We start from the raw sequence: 17,005 nt of genomic DNA, 5'->3' as shown, positions 1-17,005 counted from the left end.
ACGAATTCCACTGCACGGCAAAATATATTCGGGGATTCCACTTTATAGGTAATAGTTAATAAATCTATATAAATAAGTGAAAGTGCTTTATTTTCACTCAAAAATGTTTTATTTTATTAGGGGGTTGCTAAGAGTATTACACTGTGTGTATAAATATTAAAAGAAAATAAATCTTAAAGGAACGAGTTTTAAATTTGAAAACAGAAATAATAGCAAAGGTAGAACTCAAATGAACAAGTTCCTAACATACCACAAAATACCAAAAGTAGTGACTTCGTTGCAGCGTATAAAAATACCGAGGAAATATTTACATTATCGATAACCAAAATATTATTATTCTTTGTCAAAGACCAGCTTTGGCATTACTATACATTTTTCGGGCTAGATCATCCACTGCAGCCCAGCTAGGTAGTACCGTGATTTGCAATAATTTGGAGGCCAGTCGTATCAAGAACCTTCCAGTAACTAGTTCGGGCAGTATATAAACCTGCCATCGATTCAGCTGCAATTCTATACACCATCGAACGCCCGAACAACTACGACGCAGTAGTCGAGAGCTCCAAATTCGTATAATCTGTCACATAAATTCGCTGCAACAAGTTAAACGTGAAATAAACGCGTCATCGAACGAAATATATTGAGCAATTCTACAGAAACTATAGGAGATATTGCGAAAATGCCGGAAAAGCTATTTAAAATCACCTATCAGGCAGACGACGTCGCTGGACCCCAAAAGAAAATTAACGCATACTTGCGATTGCCCAGCCAGAATTACACCATATTACGCGGCGAAATAGAGCTATATCTTTTCCATGAACGCCAGCTGCCGAAATGCGATATAAGGACCTTCTGGATCGGTGAGTTGTATAATGAAAATTCCGAATAAAATAACTGTATACCAGGGTGTGTAGGTATTTCAGTAGAGACCCCAAAATTGCAACACGGTTGTATACATACATATGCATCTACATACACAATATGTAACTGCATCTGGCAAAACAGTGCTGACAATTTAGCTATCAACTCTGAACATTTTCTTTATAATAGTAGCCGAAAATTGCGTTTTACCTTATATTTCGGGGACTTACATTAAAGTAAAAAAAAACTTTTTGGACTTTACGCTTATCTATGGAAAAATATGTGTTGACACATTTGATATTTAGCTGATAAATATTTATATAGACCTGCAATGTACTGTAGTCAACAAATTGATTATGAAATGTTTAAATATTACCTTAAATATTAAAAGTACTACCTTGAAATGTTAATGTTAATGATACAAATAAAACATTTATTTATTTGGTAATTGTATTGGAAAAAAACTAGAGTATACTAGCTATTCCGGTATAACTAGAATTCCTACGCTTGTCTAGCCTGACCTATCTGTGATTCACCTGTGATAACAAAAACATTAAACCTAAAATGACTCATGTTTGTTTTGCTTCTGTTCTTTTTTACTTAACATTTTCAGATACTGATCAGGATGAAATCGAAATGATCAACCAAAATGACTATGAGATTTTCCTTGTCAAGTGCGCGGACAATATGCATGTTCAAGTGGCTCCATTGGCGTGTGTAGAAGAGAAGCCAAAGGTCTCTAAGCAGGAGACTGCTTCGACCAACGCCTCAGCTCCTTCCGCTGACGATCCGAGCAATTTCACCATCCACGACTTGGTCACCTGCGATGGTTGCGGCTTGGACCCGTTGATCGGCTTTCGTTATAAGTGCATCCAGTGCAGCAACTTTGATCTTTGCCAGAAATGTGAGGCGGCCCATAAGCATCCCGAGCACTTGATGATTCGCATGCCGACCAGCAATGGGCCCACTTCGATTGATGCCTGGATTACCGGGTCGGCTCCATTGGGACGCCGCTGTGGCCGTCGCTTCAAGGGTCACTGCCCGTTCCAGGAGGCGGCACAGGCTGCTCCCGGTGGAGATCCCACCAGGGAGAGTCGCCGCGAACGTCGTCACACCCGTCGCCATGGCGGTGTCTTGTCCCAGTTTGTGGAGATGATATCTAACTTGCCGCTGAACGATACTGCGGCGGCCACTGCAACAGCTGAACCGGAAAAGCCCAAGGCTGCAGCACCACCACCAAGTGCTCCAAAAGCTGAGCCCACTGTTACCGCTCAAAAGGCAGCAGAAACCGAGGCCAAGCCAACTGAACCGAAGAAGGTAAATGCAGCTCCAACTGTTTCCCCAACCGAGGATCCAGTGACTACTCCAACCACTCCAGTGATCAACCTGGAGAACTTGTCGCAGATGGTGCCACCCGAGTACATGCGTGCTGGCATCGAGATCCTGAACAATTTCAGCGAAATGTTTGCCAAGATGATCGATCCAACTGAGCTAGGAGATTCGGGAATTTTCGGTCCCTCAATGACTACCAGCGAGGAGACCAAGAAACCAGAGGAGAAGGCTCAATCCAGTGGCCAGTCTACTGCTTCTTCGGCCAGCCAGTCGGCTGCTCCCTCTGCAGCTCCATCAGCTGCCCCCTCTGCACCTCCGTCGTCTCTTCCCTCAGCTGCTTCCTCGGCCAATCAGTCCAATGCCCAATCTGCTACTCCCTCTATTTCTGGATCCATGTCTGGTGAACCCTTGGAGACAGAACCGTTGATTTCCAAGCCAGCTGAAGCTGCCCCAGTGACCTCCACTGAGCCGGAGGAGGTTAGAAGCCGTTCGGAGAGCTTGGACCAGGACTGGCAGGTTATTGACAATGCTTACTCCGCAAACAACACCAACTTGATCAATCTAGAGTCGACCAATCCCACTGCTGCTCCACAGCAGCCGGTGCGTGACTTTGGTCAGCTGAGCGAACTTTTGCGTCAGCACATTAACGAAGAGGCCCGCGTGGAGCAGGCTACAGCCAACACCCAGACTTCCCAAGTGGATACGGTGAGTACTTCGACCTCGACCACATCAGTGTCTACCAATAGCGTGGGCACTTCTCCAGCAGCTCCTGAGGAAAAGCGAAGTGTGCCCGTCTATCACACCGGTAAGTTCACTAAGAAATCTCATCAAGCCTTTTATTAAGCATCCCTTTTTTTAGATGAACGCATCAATGCATCGATCCACGCCATGATGGCTATGGGTTTCAGCAACGAGGGTGCCTGGCTCACCCAGCTTTTGGAGTCGGTTCAAGGCAATATTCCAGCCGCCTTGGATATTATGCATGTCTCGCAGAACCGCAACTAAATATTCATATTTAAAATATCCATATATCCACAATGTATCTTCAATATTTATAAGACCCAATGAAAAAAGGGAATTCATTTTATTGTTTCTGTTTACTATGTAGTTTTAGATTTTTCTGTGGTGCTTGACTAATCTCGTTACCAAAAAAAAAAGTGAAAATATATGTGTATTATGTTTTAAATAATCAACTATGCTATGTATATGTGTGAAATTACAATAAAGGCACAAAATCAAAATGATTCTTGTTTTGGCAAGAAAAGTGTCTTATTTTTCATTGATACGGTTAAGTAGAGTGTGATTGACATAGACAACTAAAACCTTCACAAACTAGATAACATAATATTAACTACAACATTATACTTGCGAACTATTTATAAGCGAAATGTACGTTGAACATTTACTAATCAGTTTCGCATAGTGCATACACTATTATTCAGCGACTATTAAATCTACAATACTTAGTTGCGGAATTCGTTTCCTCGCAAATCGCCCTGAAGTATTGATATTCCAGAGTAGAAACACTCGCCCATTAATGGAGCCTCAAAGATCTTCTCTCGCCTCAGCAGAATCTGATCCAATGAAATAATTGGTTGCCAAACCAGCCATATCCCGTACAAATCTACGAAATTCGTAATTTGCAGTCGTTATGGTAGCAATGAAAGTGAAAAACTTGAAGAGCTTCTGGTGATGTGGCTTCCACTGTCGCCGGCCGAACCCGGTGTTGTACCCGAACATTTGCGATACCATTAGGGCAAGAAATCCAGTCAATCCGAAGAATCGATGGAGCATTTTCAAGGTGAAGCCGCCGTTGATAAAATACAGCGGAAGACCGCTAAGAACGCTACCGAGCAGAAGAGCACAGCCGAGAATACCTGAGATGGGGAGAGATGGAGGAATAAATTATCATGACATTTTGGGATAGAACAGTCAAAACCCACCGTAGAAGCCGTGATTGCTCTTAAAATGCTGAACGGTGGCATTGGGATCTTCACGTTTGCGCTCTAGCTTCTGCCATGTCTTGATTCCGATTCCACCGACTCCCACCACAAATGCCAGAAGACCCAGGGCAGCATGTAGGCGGTTGAGGTTTAGAGGACCCATCCATGACTCCAGATATGTGCTATTTCGCACCAGCAGTGCCTCGCCCATGAAGAAAACAAACTGTTGTGGAGATACATATTACAGAAAATTTAAATGAAGTTTTGTAATCATGGTTCAGTAAAATCAATAAAGTAGCTACATATCTGCGGAGTGGCAAATATTATTTAAGAAATACCTATAAGGTACCATTTTTTTAGTCATTCCTATAACAACTACATGATTGGTTTTGATCAACTATAATATTTATCAGGGATCCTATTCATTTATATATAAAATTATTTAGAGGTAGCGAAGATACTGTATTTCTAAGATAAACTCATTTGGTAGGTATTTAATTTTGCACATTTTAAACTCATTAATATATCTAATTGATTTTAAAGAAACCGAATCTTAAAATAGTATTGATCAGATAACTACAATATCTTGCTAATCGTTACATAAGAGCAAACAATCTCAATATATGGAATATGTGATACCATTCTCTTTTATTATGGCTCCTAAAATGTATCTGTTTGGGAAAATAAATTAGAGTACTTACGGCTATTGTACAGTAGAAGGCATGTCCGGCGGTGTGTACCAACTTTAGCACCAGACACTTGTAAACGATGGCTGCAGTGATTCCCGCCAGAAGCACATGTGAGATCAGGGTGCAGAAACCAAAGTAGAACCCTCCAAAGGAACTTTGTAATTCGGCAGCCGTCATTATGTTATGGATCTTTTGGAAAAATCCCTTATCTGCTACGTGAGATGTGCAGGTAAAACCGATAAGCTAATGGTTGGCACCATAAACTGTGATGATCGCGACCACTCGAGGCGAGTGTTAGAACGCTTTTGACTGCCTGACGGCATGGAACAGCTGGAAAAAAGCCATTGAAAGCTCGCGATTCTCTCTCGATCCGAAAAAATCACACTTTCAAAGCCAGTGGAGCGCGGCGTTCGCAAAAAGGTGATTCAACGGGTTGCCCCGTTCACGTGTTTTTTACCTTGGGGCGGGAAAGGCGGCAGCAGCAGCCCCAGGTGGTATTGATTGGCATTGCTCTCCTGTGATTATTGTTATTTTTGGAGCATTCTAAAACCGGTTTGGATAATCGGCCGTGCCAAGTGTCCGGAATTAATCATGTTCTGCACCATGAGTGTTTTCCAAAAAAAGATTCAAGGCAGTTAAAATATTTCAAAAAAAAAAAGTTTCTTTTTCTGTACAATACAACATTTTTATTAAAGTTCCAAAAGGTACCGTTGATTTTTAGCTCTATGTATTTTATTTTTATAATTTGTAGATCATACTTGTTTGGGTCCACCCAAATAGTCGGCTATGGTGATAAATGTTGTGAAATTTCTAACAAAAGCAAATGCCCGATAAATATACGGCTCAAAGTAAGAGAAGAGGAAAAGATAAGGGACTAGAAGTGTTTGTGTGGGGAAGTCCATTGTCAACACTTTGCAACAAAGATTTGTTAACTATGTTTGTCCTATAAAGAAAACAAATATATGTAAAAAGGTCAGAAATGGCACACATGTCGTATGCGTAATGAGAAATTGAGAAATTGTAAGATCAAAACAATAAGACTTTTAGATAGAGAGCTAGGGGAGATCTACTGTACTCTTCTACTCTTTGCAGATAATAATGAAAAATACATACAACAAATTCCTTGAACTCAATGATTGATTAGGCAATCATATATTTACTAAAGTAATAAAGCGGAATTGTGATATGCACATGTATGTACATTGTTTATATGTCCGAAGGTTGGACTTAATCGCTAAACACGATCTTTTAAATGGTGTAGATCTTTAATTTCAAGAAAATAATTAAATATATATGTACAATGTACATATATATATATTAAATTTATGTATGCTATTTCTAATCAATTTAAATAGACTAAGAAAAATATTACCACAAATCTGTTATTATACCCTTGCAGAGGGTATTATGATTTCAGTCAGAAGTTTGCAACGCAGTGAAGGAGACGTTTCCGACCCCATAAGGAATATGTATTCTTGATCAGCATCACTAGACCAGTCGATCTAGCCATGTCCGTCTGTCCGTCCGTTTCTCCGCAAACTAGTCCCTCAGTTTTAAGGCTGTCGGGCTAAAACTTTCCCAAAAGTCTTCTTTCTTTTGCAGGTAGTATATAAGTCGGAACCAGCCGGATCGGCAACTATGTATATTTTATAACACCCATAGGAAAAATCGAAAAAAAATCAAAATCGGACGACTATATCATATAGCTGTCATAAAAACGATCGGAAAGTTGGTGGAAAAATATTTTTTAACACATTATAGCTTCGGTGTTTTTTGACATTTTATCTTATACTATTGGGAATATCATTTTCTGTATTTTTTAGAATTTCGAATTAACTTTAATAACTATAGCTGCAAGGGTATATAAACTTTGGCTTGCTGAAGTTAACTTCTTTTCTCGTTACACTTATTATTGTAAAAATATATTGAACACATATATTTTTTTTTGTAGTATTCGAGTTCTGATTCCCTGGAATCGTTTTTTACTTGAACTGAGCCCATATGTATGTATATTTCCATGGAAGATTTTAGGATCATTATTCCGATTACAGGGTATAAGCAGAAGAGTAATACCGGTATATCACCAGCAAATGTAGTTTACCGCTCAAGAGAGAGCCAAGGGGAATCACCAAACAGAAATCCAGTTTGTCGAATCTCTTTTACATAGTACTTATCGACCATTAGTCACTTCTTCATTATATACAAGTTTCATTTGCAAAGCGATGTGAAATACGGCCCAGTGACGTCATTCTTGGGTAAATCGAGAGAGTCGCAAATAGCGTCCCATCAAACTGAGCCAAAACAACAACAGCTGACCCAGAGAGGAGAGAGTTTGGTATATATAACGCCTAGTCAGTCTGCTGCAGTATTCCGATTCAGACGCCAGTTCTGTTGGCACTGTTAATCAACAAGTCGAACAAAAAGTCCCAGCCCCCTAAAAAAAACATAAACATTTATATTCAATAACATATATTGGGATTTTACCAGTAATTTGTGCTTCCAAGAAGACAAATATATTTGGGTTTTTTTTTTAAGCTCAGCTCATGTACGTAAATCATTTAAATTACTTAAAAATCTAAATCTTGAATTATTGCGGAAAACACGAAGCGACAGTTATTAGTGACAATTAAAGTGTTAATTATTAGAAAAACCCACAGAAAGTACACAAAAGCACTTTTAATTTGACAATTGCATGACCATAATTCTGTGACAAATGCCTGAAATATCATTCATGGTTAATCAGTAAAGCCCAGGGGCAAAACCTTTTCTGTTGTTCTATATAAACACGTCAAATTTTCACTTTATATGTGAATTTCTAGATATGACGAAATAATCAATTAGTCAATGCCTTTAAATAATATGTGTTAACTGACGTGTTAAAAAATATGGCTAACCAAATTATTTTTAAAATCAAAATAGCTTTTTAAAATTCGATTATATGTGACAATTTATGTACTGAAATATTATATTCTATCACTTTACTGCATTGTGAATAATTTCCATTTTACTGAATTTGTATCCTTATCTTATATTTTTGATTATAAATGAAAAAAAAATTTTTTTCGTATGTACTAAACTTTTTTAAGACATTTTTCTATAATCAACAATGAATGATATTTTTTTGGAGTTGGCTAAAGTTTTTGATATTTTTGATTATAAGTGAAAACACAATTTTTTTTCGGATATAGTAAACTCTTTTAAACCATTCTTCTATTATCAACAATGAATGATATTTTTTTGGAGTTGGCTGAAGTAAAAACACATCATTATTGATATTCAAGGCGTGATAGCCGGCATTTTTTATGGTCAGTGTTATTGTTTTGGTTTTGTTTGCCCAACTCGTCATCGATTTAAGTAACAGACATACATATGTACATAAAGGCGATTATATACCCTCGCTCACACCGACAGTATTATTGACTTTTATCGCTTAGTCCGCCCGGCTTGGGAACTGTTGAGTCTCGATGCTATAACAAATCCGTGGGGCATCAAGCCGAACCAGTCCCAGCTCGACTCTGAGCAAAGTCGGTTGTAGCCGCGCTTAAAATACTTTCCGCAACAATCCGTAGAGAGAGAACTGATTCCATTTTATTTGTACTTTTTTATTATTTTGCTCCTCCTGCCCTCCTTTGACCAACAACGCAAACAAAATGCGTCGCGCAGACGCTTTTGCCGTCACGGTTTGTACGATTTTGGCCCTGTTGCAAACGATGGAACCGGTAAAGGCCGAGGGGTAAGTCCATTTCCAATTTATACTAAGTGGTCGAATCGATCGAAATACACACCTGCGGTCAGAATGATAGTTAAATGGGGTTTTGGGGAAAGTGAAAACTTAGGTGATAATCAAAACAAGAATGGTAAATGGGTATATACATATACATACTATAGTATATATAAAAAAGATTGTCAAAAAAAAGGTTGATATGGTTAATATCAAAAGTTAAATCACTGACCAAGCCTACATATAGTTTAAATGAAATGTAAAAATAATTGACATATCTTATTACTACTATTATTATTAACACAAAAAATTACTAATGGGGCTCACCCCCATATATGTATTTTATACTTAGTATTACCATTTGTTCACCAGCTACCTCTGACTGTCGGTGTATATTTTTAATTAATTAAATATGCATATAGGCAGATAGCGCTGTTTTTAATGATCGTCAAGGTAATTGACATGTTTTTTTCTTTGTATTTTTCGCTTTTCGCCTAATCACTTATTAATTTAATATTATATTTCATCCTGTTTGACCTTGGCGAAAAGTATTTTATTACATTATATGAAAATAAAATTGATGAAATTAGTAAGCCGGGAAACCATTTTTATTTTATTAAATATGCAAATAGGACTGTTTTTAATGAATGTCAAGGTAGTTGACTTGTTTTTATTTTTTTGGTGTAGTCCCAATCACTAATTAATTTAATATTATATTTCATCTTATTTGCTCTTTGCGTTATAAAGAAAAAAATTAATAATAATAAATAATAACAAATAAGAAAATAAAATTTATTAGCGAACCAAAACAAAATCCTAAAATAATTCAGATTAATCTCGATGAAACTTGTATGCCATTTATTCAGAAACCAATTACGTGTTCTTTACCACATCTCTAAATTGAATTTCTTGTTTGGCTCAACTTGTGATGCTAATTGAATTTCAAAGTAAGCCATTTAACATACAATTTTTATAAATTATTGTTAAATAAATGAGCACGTCACATATTTTGTTTGTCTTAATGATTTTGTTGGCGAATAAATCATTAATCTATGACACGATCTTGTACCTGTTGTACTTTTTACAGTGTATGTAATTATCAATAATTAGAAATGAATATAAAGGTGTTTCATTGAATACAATTAAAAATCTTAAAAGATAGAATATTCCCAGTTCACAAACAAAGTAAGCAATGGCTAATAAACAAATTGTGATGAACAATCAAGTTAACTTTGGAGTACGTGATCGAGGACTGTAAGTGCGAGAAAAATGGCTGCTTGTTATAAACTTGGATTATATAATCTCTGAGCCGGTTTCAAATTTTTATGTGGCAGATCAGGTTCCCGGAATTTATACCGTTATCTCCCCGGGGCCATAATAAATGCATGTATAAATATACTATAAACATACATATTTAGGTATAATTTATTGTCATAGAACAAAAAAAACCTATAAGCTTAAGAAAAATTTTTTTAATGCCCTCAAAAGAATGGACTCATTATCATCATGAGGTTAAAGTGTAATAACACTTAAATGTTTTAAAATTTGGAAGAGCCATTTACATATGTGTTTCGTCTTGAGATTAGACGAAAATAATTAAATTTTTTAAACATTTTAGTCTGGGGAAAAATGTTTTTTTTTTAAATATGGAAACGAGATAAGTACTTATGTGATGATAATAAAAAAAACCTAAACTCTTTACAGTAAATACACCATTGTGGGTCCCGGAACCATCCACTCCAACCGGGATTACAATGTGGCAGTGGCTGTTCACCAGACCAAGGAGCCCGTCACGCTAAAAGTGGGAATCACAGGGCCCTCGTACAACGAAACCCAAGACGTGGAGCTGGCCAGTTCCGATGAGTTCAAGCAGATCACATTCAAACTACCGCCCCTGGAGTCGGGTGACTATAATCTCACGGCCGAGGGTGTCAAGGGACTGGAGTTTAAGAACACCACCAAGTTGTCATGGGAGAGTTTCAGGCCCTATATCAAAATCCAGACCGATAAGGGCAAGTACAAGCCCGGCGATACGATCAACTACCGTGTGATCTTCCTCAACGAGAACCTGCTCCCAGAAACGGCCGAGGATGAAGTGGTTGTGTGGTTCGAGGACTCCAAGAGGAATCGCATCAAGCAGGAGAAGCACATCAAGACCACCGGTGGCGTTTACACTGGCAAATTCGAGCTCTCCGAGTTTGCAACTCTGGGATCGTGGTCCCTGCAGGTTCAGAATGGCAAACAGCAGTCAAGTGGTAGCGGTCCCAATTTCGGTCGTCGACCCTTTGGATTCGGTCATTCGTGGCGTCAATCCGATGAGAGGGTTAACTTTGAAGTGGAGAAGTACGTGCTGCCCAAATACTCGATCAAAATGGATGCTACGCAGCAGGTTTCGGTGCGAGATGGTGAAATAAACGTTGTCCTTAAGGCCAAGTAAGTGATATCCTTTGTTAGCTTTACTCTTAGGTTCTAATATCCAATTTATCCCTCAGCTATACTTACGGAAAACCTGTGAATGGCAAGGTCTTGGTCAATGTCCACCTGGAAGAGACGAGCGTCTGGGAGAATGTGGATGGCAAGACCGTGCGCCATGACTTCCCCGGACACTCGGTTATCGGCACCGCCGACATGGTCAGTGGCAAGGCCAAGCTGACCATGGATCTCAAGGAGTTTGCCAGTTTTCTGCCGCACAAGACCTCATCATCATATGCCCAAATTACGGCCACCGTGGAGGAGGACTTCACCGGTGTGAAGCTCAACGAAACGGGTGGCATCCAATTGTATCCCTATCGCTATGAGATGTCCTGCACGGACTACTCCACTTGCTTCTCGTTCAAACCCGACAAGGAAAACGAAATAGCCTTCAAGATAACATTCGTCGATGGCTCTCTGGTTACGGACACCAAGTCGGTGGTGAAGGTGGGTTAATGATCCTACATAGACTTGATATATTGCTAGCATATATATCACCTTTTCCCTTACCAATAGGCCAAGTTTACTGAGGGAATTCGACGCAATTACGGTTTCTATGGTTTTGGCGATGAACACAAGGAGCCGGAACTGCCCAAGATTGAGAAGAAAACGTTCGTGTTTGAGAGCCATTTGAACGATTCGAGTGTGGCGGTCTTTAAAGTAACTCTACCCGATTTGCCGGACATAGCCAACTTCACGCGTTACTATAGCATTGAGCTGGAGTTTGTGGACGAAAAGCGCGAGCTCTACACCACCTACCCCTATAGGGAGCCAAAGAAGATTGAGAATCCCAGCACCGACGAGGAAGAAAAGGAGTGGTTCAAGGCCGAAGTGCAGAGGCCCAAGGACACCTGGAGGTAGCTACCCTAACTTTAAATATATTAAACATTTACCAATGACTCATTACCATTTTTTACAGCCTAAAGATCGGTCAGGAGTATCAGGTAACCCTCAACTCGAGTCGTCCGCTCAAATACTTTGTCTACAACATTGTGGGACGCGGAAACATCCTGGAAACCAAGCGAGTTGAGCTGGCCGAACCCCAAAACACCGTCAACATCACCTTGAAGCCCACTTTCCTAACTGCTCCCCATGGTCGTGTGTACTTCTACTATGTGGATGAGACCGGAGAATTCCGATATGCCGAGGAAACCTTTAGCGTGGAGGTGGAGCTGCAAAACAAGATCGAAATCAAGGGTCCCGAGGAGGTGAAACCAGGGGCCGATGTTGAACTGGAGATCAAGACACCGGCAAAGTCCTTCGTTGGCCTGCTGGCCGTCGACCAGAGTGTACTCCTCCTGGGCAACAACAACGACTTGAACAAGGACTCCTTCAACTGGCGTTTGAATGGATACGATACATCTACTCCCTGGCAGGGTGGCTACTCCTACTTTCCCGGAGAACGAACTGGCGTGGTGACCATGACCAATGCCTATTTCTTCTATAATCTCACCGCTCCCGTCTCCTATACACGTATGTATGATGTATAATATCTAATATATATATTTATATCTATTACTAGTAACTACCAATCATAAGTCATGAACAGATATTTAATTGCAGCTGTTGGGGTCACCTATGTTAGTTAGAAATTAGTTCTTAGTAAAACCCTAAGCTATAGTAGGAATATTTAGTAAAAACATGGACCCTATATTATTACAGTTTAGGCTCTTCAATGATTCTTAAAATGTTAAGCAGAATTTTATATATAAAGAAGACTTACTCAAGTGTTCTTCATTTCTAGAAAGCGCAGGTTTTGGCGGTGGTGCCCTGTTCGCCATGAGAAAAACAGCAGTGGCCCACGATAGTCCAGTATTCCACTCAACGACCGCCGCCCTGGGAGCTGCAGCTCCTCAAGCCATAGGATTCGCCGCCGAGGCAGGATCTGCAGCTGCACCTGCTGTGCGAAAGAATTTTGCGGAGACTTGGATTTTCGCCGATATTGAGAGCACGGAGGAGGAGGTCTTCAAGTGGGTAAAGACCATACCCGATACGATCACCAGCTGGGTGGTTACCGGCTTTTCGCTGCATCCCCAGAAGGGATTGGGTGTCACGGATGAGAAGACCAACATCAAGACCTTCCAACCGTTCTTCGTCTCCGTCCGGCTGCCCTTCTCCGTGAAACGCGGTGAGGTGATCAGTGTGCCGGCTTTGGTCTTTAACTATCTGCCCAAGATACTGGACGTGGAACTGACCCTGGATAATGAGGATGGCGAGTACGACTTTGTGGATGCCTCGAATGAGGTTATTGGCGACCAGAAGCGTTCGCAGAAAATCCGAGTGGGTGCCAACGAAGCGGCAGGAGCCTCTTTCCTGATCCGCCCCAAGGTGATTGGCAACATTCTGCTGAAATTCACGGCCATCTCACCGCTGGCCGGTGATGCTGTGCACAAGGCGCTCAAGGTGATCCCCGAGGGCATCACCCAGTACCAGAACCGAGCGTTCTTCATCAATCTCAAGGATACGGGCGAGTTCAAGAACACCTTCGAGTTGGAAGTGCCGGAGGATGTGGTTCCCGATTCGGAGCGCGTGGAATTCGGTCTGGTGGGTGATCTCCTCGGTCCGGTTGTGAAAAACCTGGAGAACCTTCTGCGATTGCCCAGCGGTTGTGGTGAGCAGACCATGTCCAAGCTGGTGCCCAACTATCTGGTCCGGGATTATCTAAAGAGCATTAAGAAACTGACGCCTGCTCTGGACACTCGGATCAAGAGGAATCTCCAGGAGGGCTATCAGAATATGTTGCACTATCGCCACGACGACGGCAGCTACAGTTCCTTTGGACCTCACAAGTGGAGGGAGGAGGATCCGGAACGCAATGGATCCACCTGGCTAACTGCCTATGTCCTGCGTTCGTTCAGCAAGATCAAGGATATCGTTGATCTGGATGAGCAGCTCTTGGCCAAGGGCTATGAGTTCCTGCTGACTCGCCAGGCGGAAAACGGAAGCTTTACCGAGGAGGGAGAGTACTTCTATGGCTCCCAGCGATCTCACCTGACCCTCACGGCCAACTCACTGTTGGCTCTGCTGGAGGAGGAGAAACCCAACCAGGCGGCCATTGACAAGGCGGTGTCCTATCTCAGCGCCAATACGGCGGATTCCGTGGAACTGTTGCCTAAGTCCATTGCCATCTATGCTCTGCAAAGAGCCAAGGCCCCAGGTGCTGACAAGCAGGTGGAGAGTCTCAAGTCCCTGGCCCAAAAGGAGGACGATCGCACTTGGTGGACCGAGGATTTGGAGAAGCTGCGCGCCTCCAAGAACTGCGGACGCTGGTGGTGTTGGATTTGGAGTCAGGATGTGGAGATCACCTCCTACGCCCTGCTCTCGCTCCTGGAATCGGAGCAGGAGACAGCCGACACGGTTCTGAACACGGTCCGTTGGTTGGTGGCCCAGAGAAACAGCTTCGGAGGATTTGCTTCCAGTCAGGACACGGTTGTGGGTCTCACAGCCCTGATTAAGTTCGCCGAGAAGTCGGGCTACGAGGCGGCCAAATGGGACGTGACCGTTTCCAACAAGGGCAAACGCGAAAAGACCGAGAAGCTGACCACATCGGAGGAGAATGATCTGCTGCTCCAGACCGTTGAGTTCCCGCAGGGCACCAAGTCCCTGGAGTTCGAGGCCAAGGGCACGGGCGCTGCTCTCGTCCAGATCAGCTATCAGTATAATGTGGTGGAGAAGGATCCGAAGCCCAGCTTTAAGGTTGAGACCACTGTCCTGCCTGAGACTTCGCCGGCCAAACTGGAGTTGAACGTTTGCGTGGACTATGTGGAGGAGGGCAAGGCCAAGGAATCGAACATGGCCATTCTGGAGGTTTCACTGCCCTCTGGATACACTGTCGATGAGGACACCTTCAAGGAAATCCGGCAGATCGAGCGTGTGCGGGTAAGTTTAAAGGCTTCACCCATAATTAACTTCAATGTTCTTTCTTACAATTCTATTACTATTTCCTTCACAGTTGGTGGAGACCAAGAATGGTGACTCTGTGGTGGTTGTCTACTTCGAGAATCTGTCCAAGAACCAGAGCAAATGCATTCCCATCGAGGCCTACAGGACGCATGCGGTGGCCAACCAGAAACCATCCTCGGTGATCCTCTACGATTACTATGACACGAACAAGAAGGCCACCGAGTACTACTCCATTGACTCGAAGCTCTGCGATATTTGCGAGGGAGACGAGTGCAAGACAAAGTGCTGAAGTACCCAAACCAAAACGAACTAATAATGCTTTCTGTCCTTACATCAAATAAAATATTGTGATTGTGATACAAATTGTTCTTTTTTCTTTTACCAAGTAAGCCTATTAATGGAAGGTCTTTTCTGAATAAAACGATAAGAAATCTGTGTTTAAATCCATACAACACCTAGACTTAATGTGATCTAATATTAGTAATTCGATTTGTTCAAAAAAAAAACCAATGTTAAACAACATAGGACATAACGTACTTTGGTAAGCTCTGGGTTTCCTTACATCCGTAAGAGATGAGGATACATCCAAAAAACCTCTACAAAAATCAAAGCGTTTCAACCTTACTCTTTTTCTATCCGTTTACAATACTCTGTGAAACTTGGAGAATCGAAACTTGTAGGCTAACTGAAACCCTAACCGCAGCAGAAAGATTATCATGTTTAGTGGGCAGAAGACGTAAGGAAACGATGCACTCAAGATGTCAAGATCACATCCTCCTTTCTCTCATGAAATTAGTACAAGTTATTCCACAATCCGCTATCTGCACTAATCGATGACTTTTGGGGCAAATGAAAAGTTTTGGATAGTTTGAATCCAGTCAGCAAACAGTTGTAAGTTTCACAACCCTGATTAAGTTCGCTGAGAAGTATGGTTTTCATCAGGAAGCCAAATTAAGGCAAAGGGTACCAGTGCAGCCTCTCAGTAAAGAATAGGCCTATCCATAAGATCAACTAATTTTGAATATTGGGATATACACAGTTTAATAAAAATTATTATCCTTAAACAAAATTTATTTTTGGTTTTCCCCAACTGTGGAACTGTAGACCAAGAACAAAAAATCCGAGGTAACCGTGTACTTTGAAAGTCCGGCCAAGAATGAAGTGAAATGCATTCACATTGAGGCATACAGATCGTTTGAGGTGACCAATCCTAAGCCGTCCAGAGTTTCTATCTATGATAATTATGACAGGAAGGCAACCGAATGTTATCAATTCAAATCGAAGCTCAACTAAAGTCCCCAGTATCGAGTGCAAAGCTTCGTAAATCAAGCCATGTCATATAAATTTTAACACTACTTGAAGTTTAATCCAATACACCTTAATCACGCTCAATGTCAGATGGTAGATAAGAATATTTGCTAAGTCAGCAATTAATTTTTGCAAACATTGCTATACATTATTTCATTAAAAATGTTCAGCTTATCATAGCCGTAAACTTTTAAGCGTGCGGGTGGCTTAAAAATGCTTAGTCTAGTTATGAGTGGCTAAAATCAAACACTATGGCTAGACAATTGGCCAAATGACTCAAAAAATATTTGTATATTTTCAAGTGTGTGGTAACCTTTATCTCGTACGTGCGATTTTGCATTCCGATAAGGCGATAGTGACTTGCGATCCGAAAGGAATACATGAGTATTATGTAGATTATCAATAAGTGGTACAAGAGTGGGCCAGCACTTGAATAACTGAAGTCTAATTAATATTAATAACCCCTCTAAATTTAGTCCCCGGGCTCATGTCCGTTTGTAGGAATGGTCAACGTGAGTGCCAGCGCATATACAAGAGCCCCTGAATGGTAATCCTTTTTCACTTTTACTTCAAAAACCCCCCGACATCATCGAGTGAATGAATGGATGTCGATAAGGCTGATTAGATCGCTTGGCTAAAGATACTGCGAACGTGAACGTGCAACGGCCCACTCAATAATATTGTATAATCCTTTGAGTCAAATGCATTAGAACGAGGTACCCAAAATGTTTTGCTGATAACCCGATAGCAAACAAATAGTCTGCCAGTCTAGTGAGAGT

At 41.2% G+C, this 17,005-nt stretch overlaps 3 protein-coding genes across 4 annotated transcripts; 2 read left to right on the top strand and 1 right to left on the bottom strand.

Annotated features, from left to right (window-relative positions):
* The first annotated feature begins 350 nt into the window (after positions 1-350).
* LOC119546956 (protein ref(2)P) lies at positions 351-3,431 on the top strand. Its single transcript, XM_037853601.1, has 3 exons — positions 351-857; positions 1,472-2,995; positions 3,050-3,431. Exons 1-3 carry the CDS (start codon positions 677-679, stop codon positions 3,193-3,195), a joined length of 1,851 nt encoding a protein of 616 aa, XP_037709529.1. The 5' UTR covers positions 351-676; the 3' UTR covers positions 3,196-3,431.
* Positions 3,235-5,140, bottom strand: LOC119546957. The gene is made up of 3 exons (XM_037853602.1): positions 4,835-5,140; positions 4,134-4,356; positions 3,235-4,067 (listed from the first exon to the last, which is right to left on the bottom strand). Exons 1-3 carry the CDS (start codon positions 4,997-4,999, stop codon positions 3,736-3,738), a joined length of 720 nt encoding a protein of 239 aa, XP_037709530.1. The 5' UTR covers positions 5,000-5,140; the 3' UTR covers positions 3,235-3,735.
* Positions 5,141-8,319: 3,179 nt separating this feature from the next.
* On the top strand, positions 8,320-15,281 carry LOC119546214 (alpha-2-macroglobulin). 2 transcript variants are annotated; one of them, XM_037852351.1, is made up of 7 exons: positions 8,320-8,555; positions 10,248-10,976; positions 11,036-11,462; positions 11,532-11,872; positions 11,935-12,488; positions 12,769-14,894; positions 14,968-15,281. In XM_037852351.1, exons 1-7 carry the CDS (start codon positions 8,473-8,475, stop codon positions 15,205-15,207), a joined length of 4,500 nt encoding a protein of 1,499 aa, XP_037708279.1. In that variant the 5' UTR covers positions 8,320-8,472; the 3' UTR covers positions 15,208-15,281. The 2 variants fall into 2 exon arrangements, with proteins under 2 accessions (XP_037708279.1, XP_037708278.1); XM_037852350.1 differs by having other exon boundaries at positions 8,321-8,555; positions 12,760-14,894.
* Positions 15,282-17,005: the final 1,724 nt, after the last annotated feature.

This window comes from Drosophila subpulchrella, chromosome 2L (assembly GCF_014743375.2).
Source record: "Drosophila subpulchrella strain 33 F10 #4 breed RU33 chromosome 2L, RU_Dsub_v1.1 Primary Assembly, whole genome shotgun sequence".
In the NCBI taxonomy this organism is placed as follows: domain Eukaryota; kingdom Metazoa; phylum Arthropoda; class Insecta; order Diptera; family Drosophilidae; genus Drosophila; species Drosophila subpulchrella.
The sequence above is the reverse complement of the archived record's forward strand: the minus strand, read 5'-3'. Positions and strand labels throughout refer to the sequence as shown.